Source organism: Ursus arctos, unplaced genomic scaffold (genome assembly GCF_023065955.2).
Source record: "Ursus arctos isolate Adak ecotype North America unplaced genomic scaffold, UrsArc2.0 scaffold_31, whole genome shotgun sequence".
Taxonomy (NCBI): Eukaryota; Metazoa; Chordata; class Mammalia; order Carnivora; family Ursidae; genus Ursus; species Ursus arctos.
Genome location: NW_026622997.1, coordinates 17166249 through 17184237, shown reverse-complemented (window position 1 = coordinate 17184237; position 17989 = coordinate 17166249). Strand labels below are relative to the sequence as shown.

The following is a 17989-nucleotide window of genomic DNA, read 5'->3' as shown; positions in this document are numbered from 1 at the left end:
TTGCTTCTCGTAGTTTCACGCTGGCGAGGCACCAAGTGGGTTCCCTCTCTCAAGTCTCTCTGCGTCCTGAACCAAACCCGGGGCTCGCTCCTTCTCTCTCCCCATGGCCAGGCTGACGGCGAGCCTCCCTCGGGTGACAGCATGCGGCCGGCCTACTGTGGGCCAGTTGGAGGAGCCCCGAGAGAGGCACACGACGCGTTCTCACTTGGAAATGCTCTCCTAGACTTTAATTTTCGCAGGAAGGGGGTGGTTATCAACAGCAGCCAGCTGCCACGGGAAGTCATGGTTTCCAGCCCCCGTTTTCAAATGGCCGTCTGCCTTGTTTTAGCCACTGACATAGTATTTGTGGGTTTTAAGTCCATTTGGGTGTGAAGGTGACCCTAACTCTGCTCAGAAGCCCTCAGGGAGTTCTCATATTGCTGCTTCTCTGACTTGACGGCCCACGAAGGGGACGGTGGGTCTCACGGTCTCGGTCTGTGAGCTTCCAACGAGCCAAGCGGACTCGGACTTGCCTGCTCTGCGGGGGGGCTGCCCTTGGACGGTCTAGCACCCCGGGGTGAAGCGTCAACCATCAGAGCGCTTCTCGGTCATTTCCACCCAGGCACAAGGCAGAAACCGTGTGGCCCACACACTGAGTAAGAACCAAAGCCACCACGCGACACCAGCGACTGCCACGGGCTGAGTCACTTACGTTTTAGAATGTTCCTCTGCTCCAATTCCTCTGCCGTCGGCCTCTGGCTCAGCCGCCTGCGGAAAAAATCCAGGAAAAGTTTTTGGACCATATCATATCCTCCTTGGGTCATTAATCTCCGCGGCCCTTGTAGGTGCATGAGACAGGGTGCGCGCCCGTTCCATCCTGTGCTCTGCAAGACGGCCTCTGACCACCGCCGCCTCAGTTCCTCAATTTCAACCCCAGGAAAGGCGCCCTGCGACACGTCACGCCGAGCTGACCCTCCTCCTTCCTCCCGCCGTCGGCCCCTCCCCAGCCCCGCTCCCCCGGGGCCTCTGGGCCAGGGGACGCTGCTCGTCACAGAGGTCCCTTTCTCTCATGTGGCCTCGCTTTGGGACTGCGGCCTCTGCCCCCCACCCCCCCGCCGCAGGCGAGGGCTCGCTGCTTGCCATGTTTGTGCAGATCCAGTTAGGACAAAAAGAGGCTCACGGCCCCGGGGAGACGCAAGACAGCGCTTCTTGTGTGCAAAGAACAATAGATGCTCTTCTTCTTGTCCCCACCCATCACCACCAGAGCCGCCTTAGACGGGGAAGGACAGGGGAGCAGGGACGGGAATGCCACTCCTGTTGCCGGCACTAACGGGGCTGTAACAAGTATGACATCACAGCAGGGGCGTCAACTGGCCATGATGCAACAGTGGGGGGCGGGGATGGACGACAGTGGCCCCCTGTCCCGACAGAAGTCCCCAGCGAGTGGGGAGGGCCCCGTGGAGGAGAAGTACAAGCTGGTATGGGCGGACAAAGCACTAGCAATGAGCAGCACGAACCGTGGGCCCTAGTATTCACAGAGACGGTTTAGTTTTGGAAGCTCCTGGCAAGTACTTAACGAGCCTGCAGAGTCGAGCATCGTGTGGCACCCACAGGAGGGGGTGTGCACGAGAGGAGAAAGCCGTGGAAGGAGTCAGGGGCTCCTCGGCATCCTGCACAGGGGCCTAGGAGCTCCCCTAGGAGCTCACGCCGTGCTTCCTCGCCGGTTATCAGCACAAGTGTCTCTAGTTGGCAAGGGGCGTCTACACCATGGAATCTCGAGAGAGACCCGGAGTGGGAACAGAAAGTCCATGGAGTTACCGAGTGCAAGTTGTTTAAACCCAACGCTGCTTGTCACCTGTAATTTTCATTGCCCTGGATTTTGAGACCCCAAAAGCATCGCCACAGATGCTCTGGATAGGGCACGGGCGTCGATGCTCCAGAAAGGAATTCCGGTCAGATACCAGCTGGTAAAATCTAGAGTACCCTGGAAATGGTTGGAAATTGTATTCCAAAGCGTGGTTCAATTTATAAGAACACTGTCATGTTCGTTAGTCATTTTCTCTTCCAAACGTCCCACGAAGACACTATTTCTTCCCCCTGATAAGGGCCCGCTGTATAGTTGGACGTTTGCAATACCGGAGACTCTAAATTGGGACTCCAGAGTCTTGAAGTCTTTCCTAAAATAGCACTCTCAGAGCTCGGGAGGGAACTGTGTCATGGGTCTGGAATGCAGACTCCTCTCAGAATGAGCTGCTGGGAGGCTTGCCTCACCTTTCTTTTATCTTCCCCCAGAACCCTGGCTTCGTTGGTAGGGATGTGCAGCCAGCTTTGTGGGACCCCTTGGCCGAATCCAGGCTCTGGATGCCACTAGGGCTTTCGGTCAGTAGGTTTTGAATAAGCTCCCGATTCAAGATGGAGCTTGCATCCCAGAAGTCTCATGCCCAGATGCGTCTGCAGAACATTCCCCCACCCATTGATTCTGCCCCCAGACCCGCTGCCTGGTTCTGCGCTGGCTTTTTCTTTTTTTCTTATGAGTCATGTTTGGAGGGGACGAAAGGACAAGAGACTGAACTACAAGCAGAGCAAATTCTGTTAGCTAGACGGCCTTAGAGTCAGACACATGCTTTCTAGCGAGGCTCCCATTGATGTTTAATTTCTCTCAAAAGGGTCCGAGAACATCAAGGCCAATCACCACAATGGAACGGAGCTAAGCCCTCCTGAAGGACACATGCGGTACTGAGTCGCTTTGGCTTTGACAGTGAGATCAGGTAGGAAAATGATACAGGAGTTAGGGGACCTGGGTTCTAGTTTTGGCTCTGCTCTGAGCCTACTTTCCGTGGACACGGTATTGGGACTGCGCTGCAAATAACAATTTAATTGGCTAAGGCTGATGTCATCCCTGTCGTGTACAGGCATGGTTCTTAGAAGCAGATGCTATATACTTGGCCACATCCAAACATGAATTCATTGAGGGAGTGTGAATGGGGGGGGGATAGGAAAAGAAAAAAATATAAAGAAAATACATAATAAAACATTTAAATAAATGCATTTGTTCATTTTACAAATTATTGGTTGAAGGCCAGCTCCGTGCCAGGTTCTGCGCTGGGCACTGGGTGAGTCAAAACGGATCAAGGTCCTGCCTCTGGGGGAGGCAGTCATTAATCAGGTGGTCACGGAAGCAAGTATGAAATGTAACCATTGTGAAAAGCTGCCAACAGGAGGCACCTGGGCAGGGATTCTGGTGTTTGACCAAATTAGGCCAGGAGAGGGGTCCCAGGGGGAGTGATGTGGTGCCCCAGTGGGAAGGACAGAGGGAGCCACAGTGCTGGAGTGGAGACAGCGAGGGCAGGAAGGAAGGTGGGAAACAGGCCGTGCGGCCCACGGGGGCCGTATCAGGATTCTGATCTTTTTTCAAGGAGCAATGTGGAGCCACGAAAGCGTTGACATTTTAGAATCAGTGAGGGCAAGAGTGAATGAACATTTCAGATTTACAAGGGATCTCCTTGGTGGTTGTCTGGAGAGTGCACTGGGGTGGGGGAGGGGACAAGAGGCAGTTTGGGAAGAAGCCACAGGAGGGACACCTGGGCCAGGCTGCGGCAGCTGCCATGCACATTCTTAGGAAGCTGAGCTGACAGACCATGGAGATGTCGTGTAGATGGACAGAGCAGGGAGAAGCAGGTATATGTAAGATCTGTCTTAGCTTTCACGGCTTACACAACTGGATGGATGGCAATGCCCTTCACTGAGACATGCACATGGGAAGGGAAGCAGGGTTTTGGAGGAGGATGGGAAGGGTGGAAGGGAACTGTGAGTCTGAGTTTGGATCTGCTGAGGTGGAATGCTGTCGGAACATCCAAGAGGAGAGGGCAAGTAGGCGGCCACAGGCACCATGCTCCTGGAGAGGAGAGGTCGAGGCCAGGGAAGGAAATCTGGGGCTGGTCTGCAATACGGAGAATATTTGAAGCCAGGAATATGATGGGGCACAGCCTAAGGAGGCAAGAGGGCTGAGGCTAGAAGCTCACAGAATCCCACTATTTACTGCTCAGACGGAGCATGACGAATCTGCCGGGAGTCAGAGGAGGACAGGGTGTGAGGGCAGGAGAACACTCAGCACGTCGTATCCCTGAGTGAGGTGGGAAGATGGGCCCAGCCGACATGGTGCTGGGTGCTGCTGAGAGGTCAGGTGAGCCTGGCAAACTGCCCACGGGGATCAGCACCAGGTGGGCTGGAAGCAGCCTGGCCTAGAGCTTTGTCAGGAGGCTCAGGGGATGCAAGCCAGGCTGGAGTGAGCTGAGAACAAAGGTGAGAAAATGGACAAGTATGGATGATTCTTTCTGAAGCCTGGCTGGACAAGAGACTTGCAGGTGAAGGGGGCCTCTGGTGAGGTTTATACTTTTTACTGGGAGAAGACTGGATGTGTTTAATGGAAATAATCCAGATGAGGTGGTGGTGGCGAGAAACTATATGAGGAGGGAGGAGGCTCAGCTGATGGTGCAGGAGTCCCGAGGAGGCAGGAGGGGTTGGGGTCCAGGGACAGAGAGACCTTCCTTCTCAAATGTAGGAGAGATGGCTCTTGACCATGACAGGGGAAGCAGGATGGTGTGGGTTGTACACAAGTGTGTATATTTGGTACTGGAATTAATGAAGAGTTCCCAACTGATGGCTTTCAGTTACTGTAACACAAATAAGTTGGTTTATCACAAGGACGACTTACATCAGCTTAAAATGATACCCTTCCTTCGCAGGGTGGTCTTTGGACAGATCCAAATTCATAAACTAAAGGGATAAACTCTAGCTTCAGAATTCTAGTGGCCAGCTTCTTAGGAAAGGACCCAGAGCAGCCTGACATGGTCCACGTAAAGGCTCCTTTCTAGATCTACATTGTACAGAAATACTGGTCACTAGAAATCCAGATAGCAGAGCACAATTACTTTATTAATAAAGTGGTCAGTTTTATGAATAATCCCAAGGAGCAGATAACTCTAAGAATAAAAACTTTCTGAATGTATTGTATCTCTCACCCCTGTCTTGATGGTATGTTTAAGTCATTGTATCAGATTTAAACTCACATTAAATTTAAAAAGTGCTTCCTGACTCTGTAGGTAGACATGACCATTTATATGCTAGATGATAAAGGAAACATTTTTGGGAGTTTAACTTTTCAGTAAAATGAATGATCCGAAAGTAGTAGTTTTAATAGGCTCTCAAGTGATTGATTTCAATAGCTTTTGCTGTTATATATGTGGCCCTGGTTTATAAGATATCGCTGAGCTGCAAAATTGTTGTCACTCCTCAAATGGTTTCTTCTTTACATGGAACACCACCGCTAAATGATCTGCATTGGCTGCAAAGTGAAAAATCACCGAGTTCCTGTTTAAATGTCACGCGCCATCAGTCGCCACCTGGGAGCCTTCCAGGTCCTTGCAGAATTTAGAAATGGATTTTGTGTAGTAACAGTTTGAACAACTCTATGCTGGTGACCGCAAGAAACAATGACATAAACGAAGGCTTTTCTTTGTGCATGTGAGGACTGTGACAGACCTGAAGCAAATGGCACTTCGGCTTTGGCCTCGGAAAAAGGAGACCGTGAGAGAACATGGTGGCAAGACGTTTTAGACGATGCACAGGGCAGGGGAGTGTCTCCCCAGAGACATGACAAAATCCCTGTAGGTCTGGTTGGTCTGACTCCTGCTGCTGATGAGGATTCGTTCTGCCGCAAGGAGCTAATGAGCTTTCTGCTGGCGTCACAACTGCAAGGTCATGGCTTTCATTAGCGTTTGCAACCACAGATTGTTTGGAGGGCTCTGGTTTTAAAGTTTGGATTTCTGAAGCTCTATCTGCATTTCGGGAAAAAGCAAAGCAGAACTGACTTTGGTCTTCTGCATCTCAGCCCCCGGCGGAGGGAATGGCCCTTCCAGATGGGTGGGAAGAGAAAATGGGAAGGACTCGTCCTCTCTCCTAAGGCAGGAGGAGACGGGTTTCCCAACTGCTGCTCCAGGTGGGAAATTGAATGAGTGCAGACAGGCGTGATGGGGCTGCGGGGAGGGGAGACGCACTGAGTTACGGCCCCTCCTTCGGAATCTTTCCAGAGGACGTGTCAGTTCCACATGGGCTGGGGGTTTCTGTCTGGCTTTGGCCATTGCGGCGTCCCCAGGTGTTAGGAGACCTTGGAGAACAAGATAGATGCTTTTAGTGATTATTTAGCCCAGATCCTGCCAGTTCTGATGCCACACACGCTCCTGGGAAGATCTCATCCATAGTCATGACTTCAGTTCACATCTCTAGCCCGATGACTCCAAAATCTATGCCTTCAGTCGTAGTTTCGAGCTCTGGACGGCCTTCTCAACGTATACTCCTATTGGCTGTCACGCTCAGAAGCTGCTAAATGAAGTCATCCGTCTTCCCCTCCGGTCCTGACAGCTTGGCGTCCCCGTGAGCTGCCCAAGCCGGGAAACTGGGAATTGCCGTTGCTGCACTTGACCCTCAACAGCCAATCCACCGCCAGGTCCAAGCCGCCCCCCATTCTAGCCCAGCATAGCCGCCTCGGGAAGGCAGCCCTGAGCATCTCTGCTGGCTGCGACAGCCCCCCACTCGGGTCCGCCTCCACCCCGCTCGGGATGGTCTAAGGGGAAAGCCGACCACAGCACTCCCTGCTTGGAAACTACGCACGCTCACCCAGGGCCTGCAGGAGGCAGTCAAACACCCAGGGTCCTAGAAGAGTCTTCATGATCTGCACGCTTGCCAAGAATCCCCCCCCACCCCATCCTGTAGACATAACTGCGTCTTCCTGGTTCTTTCCAGATTCACATGCCTTTCCTGAGAGCGGCATTCGCTCTCTTCCTCTTCGGCTAACTGGGAGTAGTCGTCAACCTCACAGCTTCAGCCTTAAACATCACTCCCTGTGGTCACTAACCTTTTGGTGAAGGTGCCACCGTGTGTGACAACAGTTTCGCATGCTGGTGCTTGCCCTTCTTGTTATGGCCCGGCCTGTCCCCTGGACCCCGGGGCTCGGGCTCTGCGACTTGGGGCCACCCGGCCCCCTCACCACCAGGGTCACCTCAGGAGCACAGAGCTGGGCAGCTGCACGGGGCCCTGCTTAGGGGGGCCCCCGCTTGGGAGGGCCCCGCACTTGGGCTCTAGGCTCTGCTGCCATTTTGAAATTTTCAGTCATTTCTGAACAAGGGACCCGTCACCAGCTCAGTGTGGTGTCTACAGCGCCTGGCACCGAGTCGGGTAACTGGAGAAGCTCCATGTTTGTGAAATCATTAAATACATGTTGCCCCATGACTATGCCTTGTCTTTAACCTTTCTCTCTCTTCTAGTTCTTTCCCTAGGGCAAGCACATCTGCTCTTTATTAGAAACAAAACAAAATGAACGACCCCCCCACCTCTGCTGCCCCTCCCCCAGTGAACCTCCTCCTTCCCTCGCCCTTGGCTGCCGGACCTCTTGCAAAGAGCGGCTCAGGTGCGAGGGCTCAGCAAACCATCACAACCCCGGCTTCTGTCCATGCCGCCCTATGGCCCTGGTTCTCCCCTGGACAATTCTGCCCCCAGGGGACCTCCGGCAACATCTACAGACATTCGTGTTGTCAGGACTGGGGAGGCCGCCCCCGCATCTGGCTCAACGTCCCACCCCGCACACGCCTGTCCCCCACAACACAGGACCAGCCGGGCCACGGGACAACAGTGACGAGGCTCAGAGCCCTTGCTCTCCCGAATCAGGAATCCGCGGCCGTCAAGGTCACTGGGGATTAACTGCCAAATCCAGCGGCTTTCACAGAGCCCTCGTTTTACCTGACCTTTCTCTATCGTTGGCCCCTTTGACTACCAGCGACTTCTCGAAGCTCCTTCTCCCCTGGTTTTCAGTGTGCTCACGTCTACTTCCACACCCTTGGCTCCGGCTCCTCCTCCTCGGCAGGTGGCACGCCTGGTGAGAGCCCCAGAGGGGCCCTGTCCTGGGGGCGGCTTCAGAAGCAGCACCGTACGTACCCAGCGTGGGTCCGCCACCCGACAGGCGGGGGCCCTCGGAGGAGCCGGCCTTCTCCCCACGCCCCAGCCCTTCATGCCCGTGTGGCGGAACGAAGGGGTCCCCCGAATGCCGGTCTCCTCGGGCAGACTGCCTAGAATTCCGGTGCTCGGAACGGGCAGAGGAGGGACAGCAGGGAGGCCACAGGGAGACCGTGCCACTCCTCTGCGAACAGCCTTCAGGGGCGACACTGCACTAAGAATACAGCTCACACTCACTTCCCCCCGTGCCCTGCGGCGTGAGTGTAAAAGGCCCCATACCGTGTTGGCCTTCACTCTTCCTTGTTCACCTTGACCTAACGGGGCACACATCCCCAGTCTGGAACAGCTGCAGGGCCTCTGGATGCTACCAGCAGAGCTAGGAGCTCCCCCTGCTGGGCTCCCCCCTCTTGATCATGGCCTCACCCCTGACACCCATATTACCCACTTGCATGACTATCTTTCCAACTAGACCGGGAATCCTTCACAGGCAAATGATGCCTTATTTATCTCTGTGTTTCTAGACTTAAGATGGCGCCTGGCTCACAGGAGGGGATGATTTTTGATCATTCAATCAATGAACAACACTTCAACCCAGGAGTTGTGCCCAAGGGGATGGCCAGAACTCTGGGCCCTACACAACGGTGGCCCGGCCACTGAAGAGGTTCCTCTGGGAGAGTGGACAGCAGTTTTGCTTTTATACCACAGGACTATGCCCTGCTACCCTTTCCCACTGCCAAGAAGGCGGAACAACTCTTAAAATTATTGATCCACGCACCCAGCTCTTTCCAGGAATTTCAGTCAATAGTTTTCAATTTTCTTCCTCCTCCTCATTGCCCTCAAGCTATTCACAAGTAGCCTGGTTCCAGCTTGGGAAAGAGCACAGAGAAGAGAAAACAGATTGGGGTCCAGAGCCTGCCTCCTGGCCTGCCCCACCATTAGCCGGAAGGTCGCTTGGGCACGTTATGCCGCTGGACCTCCGAGCCCAGTCCCACTGTCTGACGGGTAGCTGTGACCACAAGCTAGCCTGCCTGCTACCCGGGAGCGCGGAGAGGCTGGAATGATAATGAGAGATAAAAATCCCTCTTAAAAGTAAGTAGAAGGCATGAAATTTTATTTTTGGTAACTTGAAAAAAAGTCTCTGACCTCAAATAGATAAATAGGTTACTTTTCAGAAGGAAGTGTTTTCGGCTTTGCCCATTGGAGGCTGTGGCCCCAAAGTGAGGCCCCGTGGCTAAACTCAAGTATTGTGAGGTAAAACCATTATGGAAATAATGTTGGTCGTGTGGAGCTGAGATCAGTTTGGAAATAACCAGGGGAACGTGTGTTTTGCTATGCATCAAACACACTGAAAAAAACCCAAAATGGTACAAAAACTCAGAGTCTAGGGTCACCTGGCTGACTTAGTTGGTAGAGCATGTGACTCTTGACCTTGGGGTTTTAAGTTCGAGCCCCACACTGGGTGTAGAGGTTACTTAAAGAAAAATCTTTAAAAACAAAACCAAAAAACTGAGATCCGACATAGTGAATACTTTCAGTGTTACTGGCATTATTAGGCATAAACCCAATATTAGCGATCAGGAAGGTTTCACTTTGAAAGAGTATCTGAGTTGTTCCAATAGGAATTAAGATAGTTAATGAAGTCAACCCAAGAATATGCTCATTTCAACAAGGCCATCTTCACGTGAAGAATCCATCACAAAAGGCTAAAACAACGTGATGCCAAAAGATAAGAAACGTGGGGATAAAAAAAAGCCCACTGTTCTACCACGTTAAGTGGCTGAGGAGAGCTGGTCACCCTGAACTTAATTTTATCAGTCTATCCACCCACCCATCCATCCGTCCCTCCAATCCACCCATGCATGAGTGAGTCCTTCTGTCTGTCCATTACATACCAGACATTGGTCTAGGCCTCCGATTATCTATCTTAACAGATAAGCAGTCTATCGCTTCCTTGGTTCCTACAGAAAGTGCTACGGTAATCTACATGAGAGATTCATCTGTCACCTCGGGCTGTTTGACAGAAGGGTTCCGAAGCCTGCCCGCATCTTTGAGATTAGTCCTGCTGTCAGTAAATCCTCCTCAAGTTAGCATAATTAGTGAGCCCTAGATTTCCTGGTAGAAGATGGACAGAAAGATCACGGTATGGAAAGTCTTCCTTCTGGATGAAGCTGTCCAGGCTTCAGACACGGAGAAAACCAGAGGGAAAGGAGACGCCTGCTTTGTTGTCACGCATATCAAATCTGGTGGATCCAGAGAGTGACAGATAATGGTCATTTGATGAGACTGTCATTGTGCCACTTCTCTTTAAAGGTAGAAGCTCAAACTACGCACAGCGCTCTACCCAGGAGGAAAAAGCCAAGAAAACCATTCAGATGACTGCATACAATGTTCTCCATGTCACACAAACCCATCAGCTCCAATCTTTACAAAGTACCCCAATGATCTCTGGAGTCCCCACTTAGTTTTTAACATGTCCTGCCACTGGCCAAAGGGCATTGGCCGCTCTCTTCTTTTTATGCCATAACCTGTGCAGTGAGGGCGCTTGCCTCCACTGCTGGGAAAGCCACTCGACAACACTTGGTCACTTGACTGCTGATGGCTGCCTGCCCAGTGCGAGGGCACGGATGTTCACATCCATGGAGCCGATCCCGTGCAAGAAAGCTAACCTCTGGTGGGCTCAGGACGTGTCCACCAAACATGCCCACAACTGTCCGAGTCTCAGCAAAAGACCTGCTCAGGCTCAAGCAGGAACTTCAGGTATGTGCGGGCTTCCAGCGAGTCTAGCTTGAGCCCTCCCTTGGTATCTCTGGACTTACTGTCCTTCCTCCTTTAAAGAATATTGCTTTTGATGGACACAGACCATCAAGACAAGGACAACAAGTGATTGCAATGAAGAGAGGAAGCTCTGGGTGTCACTGCTGGGTGACTGTCATGGGCAGTATCAGGGGTAGATCGACGTGCACAGCCCAGACAACACAAAAACGGCGTTAAGAGTATATATTTAATTTATTCACCCATTCATTCATCCATTCATTTAAAAACCATTATGGTTCCAGACTTCCCCAATGCCTCTGCTCTGTGGGGCCCCAATAAACAACATACATGACCCATGACAACTTTCTGAAGCTAGACAACGGATGAAGAGTTGGATGTAGGCCCTGGGGTGCCCCCTCCCACCCAGACTCCTCTCAGGAGCCCCCAAACATGTGCAGGTCATGCTCTTTTCATATTCACCCCCAATGAGCCAGTCCCTCAGGGCCATCAGCACTCCCCAAGGCGAGTTCGGAGGGTACAGGTGAGGCAGAGGCCAGGAGACAGGAATCCCCAGCCTCCCTCCCCCTCTTCACGTGGTGCAGCCCCGGCCAATGTCCTCCTGCTGCCTCCCACAAGCTCCTATTTCCAGAAACAATAACAACTGAGGTTCAGATGAGCTCCCGTGCTGTTTAGAAGCCTGGAGAGGAACACACAAAACCCCCAAAGAGTCTCAGATGCCCGTGCGGAGGGGGTTTTGGTCACATTATTTTGCAAAGTTTCCTACAGTCCTCCTTTATTAAAAGTCCCACACCCCCCACTCCTTCCTGAGCCATCACTTCTCAATTGTAAACGTAAAGCTTCATTAAAGAAGAAAAAAATCTATTTATCTATTTGAGAGAGAGAGATGTGTGCAAGAGCAAGGGGAGGGGCAGAGGGAGAGGGAGAGAGAACCTCAAGCAGACTCCTTGCTGAGCACAGAGCCCAATGGAGGGCTCGATCCCACAACCTTGAGATCATGACCCGAGCCAAAATCAAGAGTTGGACACCCAACCAAGTGAGCCACTCAGGAGCCCTGTAAACCTTCATTTTTAAACCAATAGACCTGTAGCCCAAAGGAGGTGTATTGAATGCAGTTACTCTCATTAAACGCTAAGTGCCTTCCTATGGCATGGTAATCTCTCACAGAATCTATCTTTCTATATATGTGATGTACCAAAAAAGCCCAGACCACCCCCCCCCAACCCAACCCCGTCCACATACTTTTTATTTCTGGCACGATGGTGGACCTTAGGAATGTCTAACCAGTCTGGATTTGCAGTTCTGCCTTCTTTGGAAATCCTTTTAATTGGGAAAGGATCAGGAAAGATGAATGGGATGGGTCTATCTGTCTGGGAAAGGATCTACTTACATGGGAAAGGGGGAAGAGGAATAAGAACGGGGAATGGAGTGATACTGACACTTTGAATAGATTTCGCCTTGATTGTAGAGGAAACAAACAGAAAAGATCTCTCTCTACTTTCTTGGCCTTATCTACCCAATGCTTTGGGAGATCCCTTGCGAGAAGAGACTGTCTCCCCTTAAATATATTCCCCCAAATCAACTGAACTCATAGCACGTATCTACCAAGGGACTCTTAGCTCCCAGCCTGGTGAATGAGAGTCCAAGTTCTCTTCCCTCCCTTGGGCTCCTTTTCTTTATGTCCTGACATCTGGTCCCATGAGGTACACAGCACCTACACCACACACATGCTCCCTCACTCTCCCACAGGTGCACTCGATGTGGGGGACCGGAGGGGAATCCCAGGTGACTGGGGCACCACCCTACGAGCAGGTGGCATCTCAGGGCTGCAATGCTCCAGTATGAGCTCAGGGAAACTGGGCAGACTCCATTAGCAGCCCTGGGCCGTGACTGTCATGTCCCTCACAGGACCACCAGCAACACCAGCTCCTGAGAAGTCAGAGAAACACCTTCATCCTGAGGGAAATGGCTGATAGTGGAACATTCCCTTAGGGGTGGTCTCCTCCCCCAGAAGAGCATCCTGACCGCCATGTTTTTTTTTTTTTTTTTTAATGGAGGAGGGGTAGAGGGAGAGAGAGAACCTCAAGCAGATTCCACACTCAGCATGAAGGTGAGGCGGGGCTCGATCTCATGACCCCATGACCTGAGCCGAAATCCAGAGTCTGACGCTTAACTGACGGAGCCACCCAGGGGCCCCATGACCGCCGTGGCTCTATCCAGAGAAATCGTGAGGCTGAGCTTGTCTGAAGGCAGAATCCCACCCATGGGGGAACGCTCGGCCTCTCAGAGCCCTGGAAGGCCTCGTTCTGGGCATTCACGGCAGGAAAGGGATGGGAAACCTTCCATCCCAGCAAAGCACCGGGCCCTTCTCAGCACCTCGCTTCTCTAGTCAGGAGACGGGCTCTCCTGGTGTGTGTGTGTGTGTGTAAGTACACGTCTTCCCCATGCTGTAAGTGTTGTACAGAGGTTCTGTCAGGCTCTGGTCACCTCAATTTTACACACATCCCACACATCGGCGGTTCTGTGATTTGCTGGAACGGCCACCACGACCTCTCTTCTCACCTGTGTGATGCTCGGTTTAGTGTCACCGGAGGTCAGAGCTTGGGGCTCAGGCCCGCCTCGCGCTCCAGGAATCACGCACCCGTGTGGGGCTTTGCCTCCTTGCGTCCCTCTTCTTCGTGCTTTCAAACCTGGTCCTGGGGCCGGAATCCAGCTCCAGCCCCCAAAACAAGAAGACGCTCCTCACTTCGGCCGCTACTCCTTTCCCAGCTGGACCTGCCTGGCATAGCGCGTGGCCTTCCTTCTTGAGGACGACACACAACTTCTGCTAACTGGACTCCCTCTCGGGGCACCTGGGGGGCTCAGTTGGTTCAGCGTCTGCCTTTGGCTCAGGGCATGATCCCAGGGTCCTGGGATCGAGCCCCACCTCAGGTTCCCTGCTCAGCGGGGAGTCTGCTTCTCGCTCTCCCACTGCCCCTCCCCCTGCTCATGCGCACATTCTCTCTCAAATAAATAAAATCTTAAAAAATAAATAAACAAATGGATTCCCTCTCTCATCAGCCTGTACAGCCGGTCCCTCCTCCGCTGGCCAGGAGCTCAGCTGTGCTGTTTCTGATGGTACCTGGCTGTCCTTGAAACAGCTTTCTTAATGGCTCAGGTGATAAATCCAGTTTAAAAGAATGGAGTGTACGCCTGGTATAATTTGTAGAAACAATACGGGCTTCACATTTGGACTAATAAGTAAAAGCAAGTGCAGTCATTCTGATTAGAGAAATTAGCTCAGAGAAAAACCTCTTTGTGTGAAGACAGACACAATGTCTCCCTGTGATGGGGACACCTGAAGCTTGTGCCCTTGCTACATGGACCCAGCGTCAATATTGCGAGGGGCAAGGCCACCCGATCCTTAAACGTGTCATCTCCTTCTTCAAAGGGCCAAGCAGTGAATGCGTCAGGCGGGGCGGACTCTGCGGTCTCAGTCACTACAGCGGGAAAGCAGCCACCGCCCCCCCCCCCCCCCCAGCGGACGTCCCAGCAGGTAGGGTTTGGCCCCCAGGCTGCAGTTTGCGACCCCTGCCACAGGGTGTCGCCCGTGCCTGCGAACTCCGTCCCGGGCGATCACCTGGCCCGGTGGAACCGCAGGACCCGCCGCAGCTTACTGGACGGACACGAATTATTTTGGTTCCTCGAGGTAGAACAAAAGGGGGGCTTTAGTCACGTGCCGTGTAGTTCCTGACCCCGTAGCAGTGGGGCAACACGCTGGATCCCCCAACACGTCAGACGGAGACCCTGAGCACAATCCTCTCGTCTTCCTCGCCACCACCGCCACCACACCACCAAGACACCCTCTGGGGCGCCTGGCTGGCGCAGTCAGTTGAGCCTAGGACCCTTGGTTTCGGCTCAGATCATGACCTCACGATCGTGGGATCGAGCCCCGCAGGGGAGGGGGAGGCGGGGGGGGGGTTCCTCGCTCAGCGGGGAGTCTGCTGGAGATTCTCTCTCTTCCCTCTGCCCCTCCCCCGGCTCGGTCACTAATAAATAAATCTTTAAAAAATAAAATACCTGAAAGCTGTCACGCCTCCTATGCATCGCCTTCCCTTACGCGGCACATGACGTGGACAACTGCTCAGTGATTTCTACCGTCTCCATCCTCAGCTCTCACCCGCCACTGCGGCCCCCGGACTCCTGCCCCTTCCCAAGCTCAGGCCCCTGTGGGGGTCAGTCTCCGCGGCTCCCCGGTCGGGCCAGAGCTGTGGCGGGGTGGCTGTGAGCTCTCCCGCTGTGGCAGCTAAAGGCACGCTTCCCTTAATAGGCCTGTTTGCCCCACCTAATCCCTGCATCCTTGCGGGATTCCTCTCTTCTCGCAGCATCCGTGGCCTCCGGGCTCTGCTACGCACTCAACAGGACAACTGTGATGTACATAAAAGAGATCAGAATGTCCTTCTGACTCAAGGTCGTCGTCAAATAGGCTGTCCGAAAACTTTTATGGAAATGATTAATGTTTAAGAAAATGTCCCGGATAGTTTTACACATATCTTGGTATTCTTTTTTTGTCCCCCCTCAAAGAGAGAGAGAGAGTGCATGTGTGAGTGGGAGGAGGGGCAGAGGGAGAGGGAGACAGAATTTCAAGCAGACTCCCCACTGGGCGCAGAGCCTGGCATGGGGATCGATCCTACGGCCCTGAGACCTTGGTGGACCTGACCCGAAACCAAGAGTCGGACGCTTAACCGACTGAGCCACCCAGGTGCCCCACATACCTTGACACTCCACTATTCATAAATTATTAAACAGCTATCATGCAACCTACGATGTAAATTTCTGACAATTTTCACCAATTTCTTAAATAGTCTGAATCTCAGATTACACACAGGCTTAAAAAAAAAAAAGGAATAGGTTTATTTTGTTTTTGCCTCGACTGAGCCATATGGATTTACAGCTCCTTCGTGGAAAATGCCCGAACAAATCCCGGTTGCACTGCTCGCTGACTGTGGGGTGAGAATCATATTTCACAGGCCGTGGTCCCAAATGACGCTACTCATTAAGGACTGTGAAGAAAGAGGGCAACGTGACAGAGAGCTGAGAGGCAGTGAGAGCTGGGGGTGGGCAGGGGAGGTGCTCCGGGGATGTGCTGGACCCCACAGAGCAGGCTCAGAGCAGAAGCTGCCCACTTGGCTTCCAGGAGCACAGAAGGACGGTGTGCCGAGGGCTCCCCTGGCATGGGACATGGGCTGCTGCTTGGGATGGAACATGCAGGTGGCAGGTACACTGGTTCAGTAAATTCAGGAGGACGGCTCCTGCACTGTCATTAGCTCACAGGAAGATGCAATCGCCTAGCTTAGCATCTTTTAAGAGGCAGCTTGGTGAGTTACAACAGGACGACGAACAAAACGAGGAGAATCGTAAGTCAAAAAGAGGGCTGCATTTCAGGTAGCTAGAACTCTCTGCAACATACCGATTACCTGTCGGCATGCACTGTTTATCTGCCTGCCTACTTTCTCTTCTTCCAAAGGAACCGACAAGGCTTCCCATTTTGAAGAACTATTGTTTTAATGATTCCATGGGCAAAGAACATAAAACTTTCATGATCCTACTTCCTAAAATAGAAGCGTATTCACTTATATTTCAAAGGAATTGCCTTTAGAATCAGAGGGAAAAGCGATTTTCCAGGGTTTGTATCTTTGGATAATTTTTTCCTGTTTATAGTCTGTCTATTTAGTGAGCATAAGTGCAATTTTCGAGGCTATTATAAAAATCTTTGCATTGTGAAATGAATATAATGAAGATAAATAAAATGAATTACTCTTATTAGCATTTTGCATGCGCTCTGAGAGGTATTTTGCCAGTAAGCAAAGATGGGCCGGGATACAGGAAAAACAACTGCATCACACACTTCTGAACTGTAATCCAATTCTGCTATTTATGTTTTCAGGGCTGTGTGTGTGCCAGCCCTCTATAAGAGCTGTAGAAAAATCACATATAATAAACCCCAGAGCCAGTTTGGTGGGCGAGGGAGAAAGAGCATGACATACCATGGAAATTATTCTGGAGACTGGAAATGCCAACTTCACCACTGAAACAAGGAGCAAGTTACTCTTAAGGATGAAAGAGGAGAGCTTCATTCGTTTGAATGATATGACCAGGAGAATGGACACACCCCAAACCAAGGTACCAGCCAACGACTCTTCCAAAGCACCTGCTCAAGTCTTCAAAGTTCTTCATGAGACTTGATCACATATGAACTAGTAAAATGGGGAAACAGCTCTTGCTTGGGCATTTCAGTGTTCGGCTTGCTAAGCAGGATCGAGGAGGAAACCGTGCCCACGAAAGAACCCACCTATGCCCCTTTCTCACAAGCCTTCTGATTACTGAAAACATTCCTCAAAGATGTAATTCAAAACCTCTGTCTTAAGGCCTTTTTCTTTCAGGCATGAATTGGTAAAAATAATGAAGATTATGACTGGTCAGGCTTTGAATCAAACCATTGGCCTCTGTCTTCCAGTAAGAAGTGAATACATTTCTCCCTATTTTGAGGGAGATGAATTTTTTTTTAGTTTTTATTTAAATTCCAGTTCACATACAGTGTAATATTAGCTGCAGGTGTATTAATTTTTAGCACCAGCTGGGGGCAGGGAAAGTGGCTTCAAGTCCAGGTGTAGCTAACCGTGAAGCTGGTTAGCAGCTTAACTTCTTTTGGGCTCGGTTTCCTTATCTATAAAATGGCATGTGCTCTAGGAGGTGATAGCAGTGTTTACGGGGCGCTAAAGTGCTCTCATTCTATTACCTTTTCAAATTCAGAAGCTGTCACTGCAAAGCCCGTGAAGAAACTCACACAGTCTCCTTGACATACAGCCACAAAGCCCATAGCAAAAGAAAAAAAAAATGAATAAGCCAATTTGGAAGCACGAGGCCAGATTTTGAGGTAGAATTCCATGCAACACAATCGTCTTTCAACCGAAGACTGAAAGATACTTTGAGTGCTTCTCAAGGATTTAACTCTGTTTACTTATTGCCTCCCGGTAAGTTCACAAATGGCTCTGAGAGATCTTTTCCTGGATAACAGCGTGATAGAAATGACACATCCTTATCTGTTTCAGTTTGTAAGGGGATCAAAAGACTGAAGGGGAGAAAAAGAATATATCGCAGGGAAAGTGCTCTGACAACTCGAGTTCAAGTTGTTCCCATTAATGTGCCCGTTTCAGAGAAAAAGGGCTCTGAATCAACTGTTTGGATGATT

The 17989-nt window shown here is 51.5% G+C and overlaps 1 protein-coding gene across 6 annotated transcripts in view; it reads right to left on the bottom strand.

The window, feature by feature from the left end:
- Nucleotides 1-17989, bottom strand: part of PHACTR1 (phosphatase and actin regulator 1) — a 527166-nt gene that overhangs the window by 11379 nt on the left and 497798 nt on the right. For all 6 annotated transcript variants that reach the window (XM_057304929.1, XM_057304930.1, XM_026511501.4 and 3 more), the window contains one exon: nucleotides 692-747. In XM_057304929.1, the coding sequence (XP_057160912.1) occupies nucleotides 692-747 (56 nt within the window). The remainder of the gene's footprint in view (nucleotides 1-691; nucleotides 748-17989) is intronic.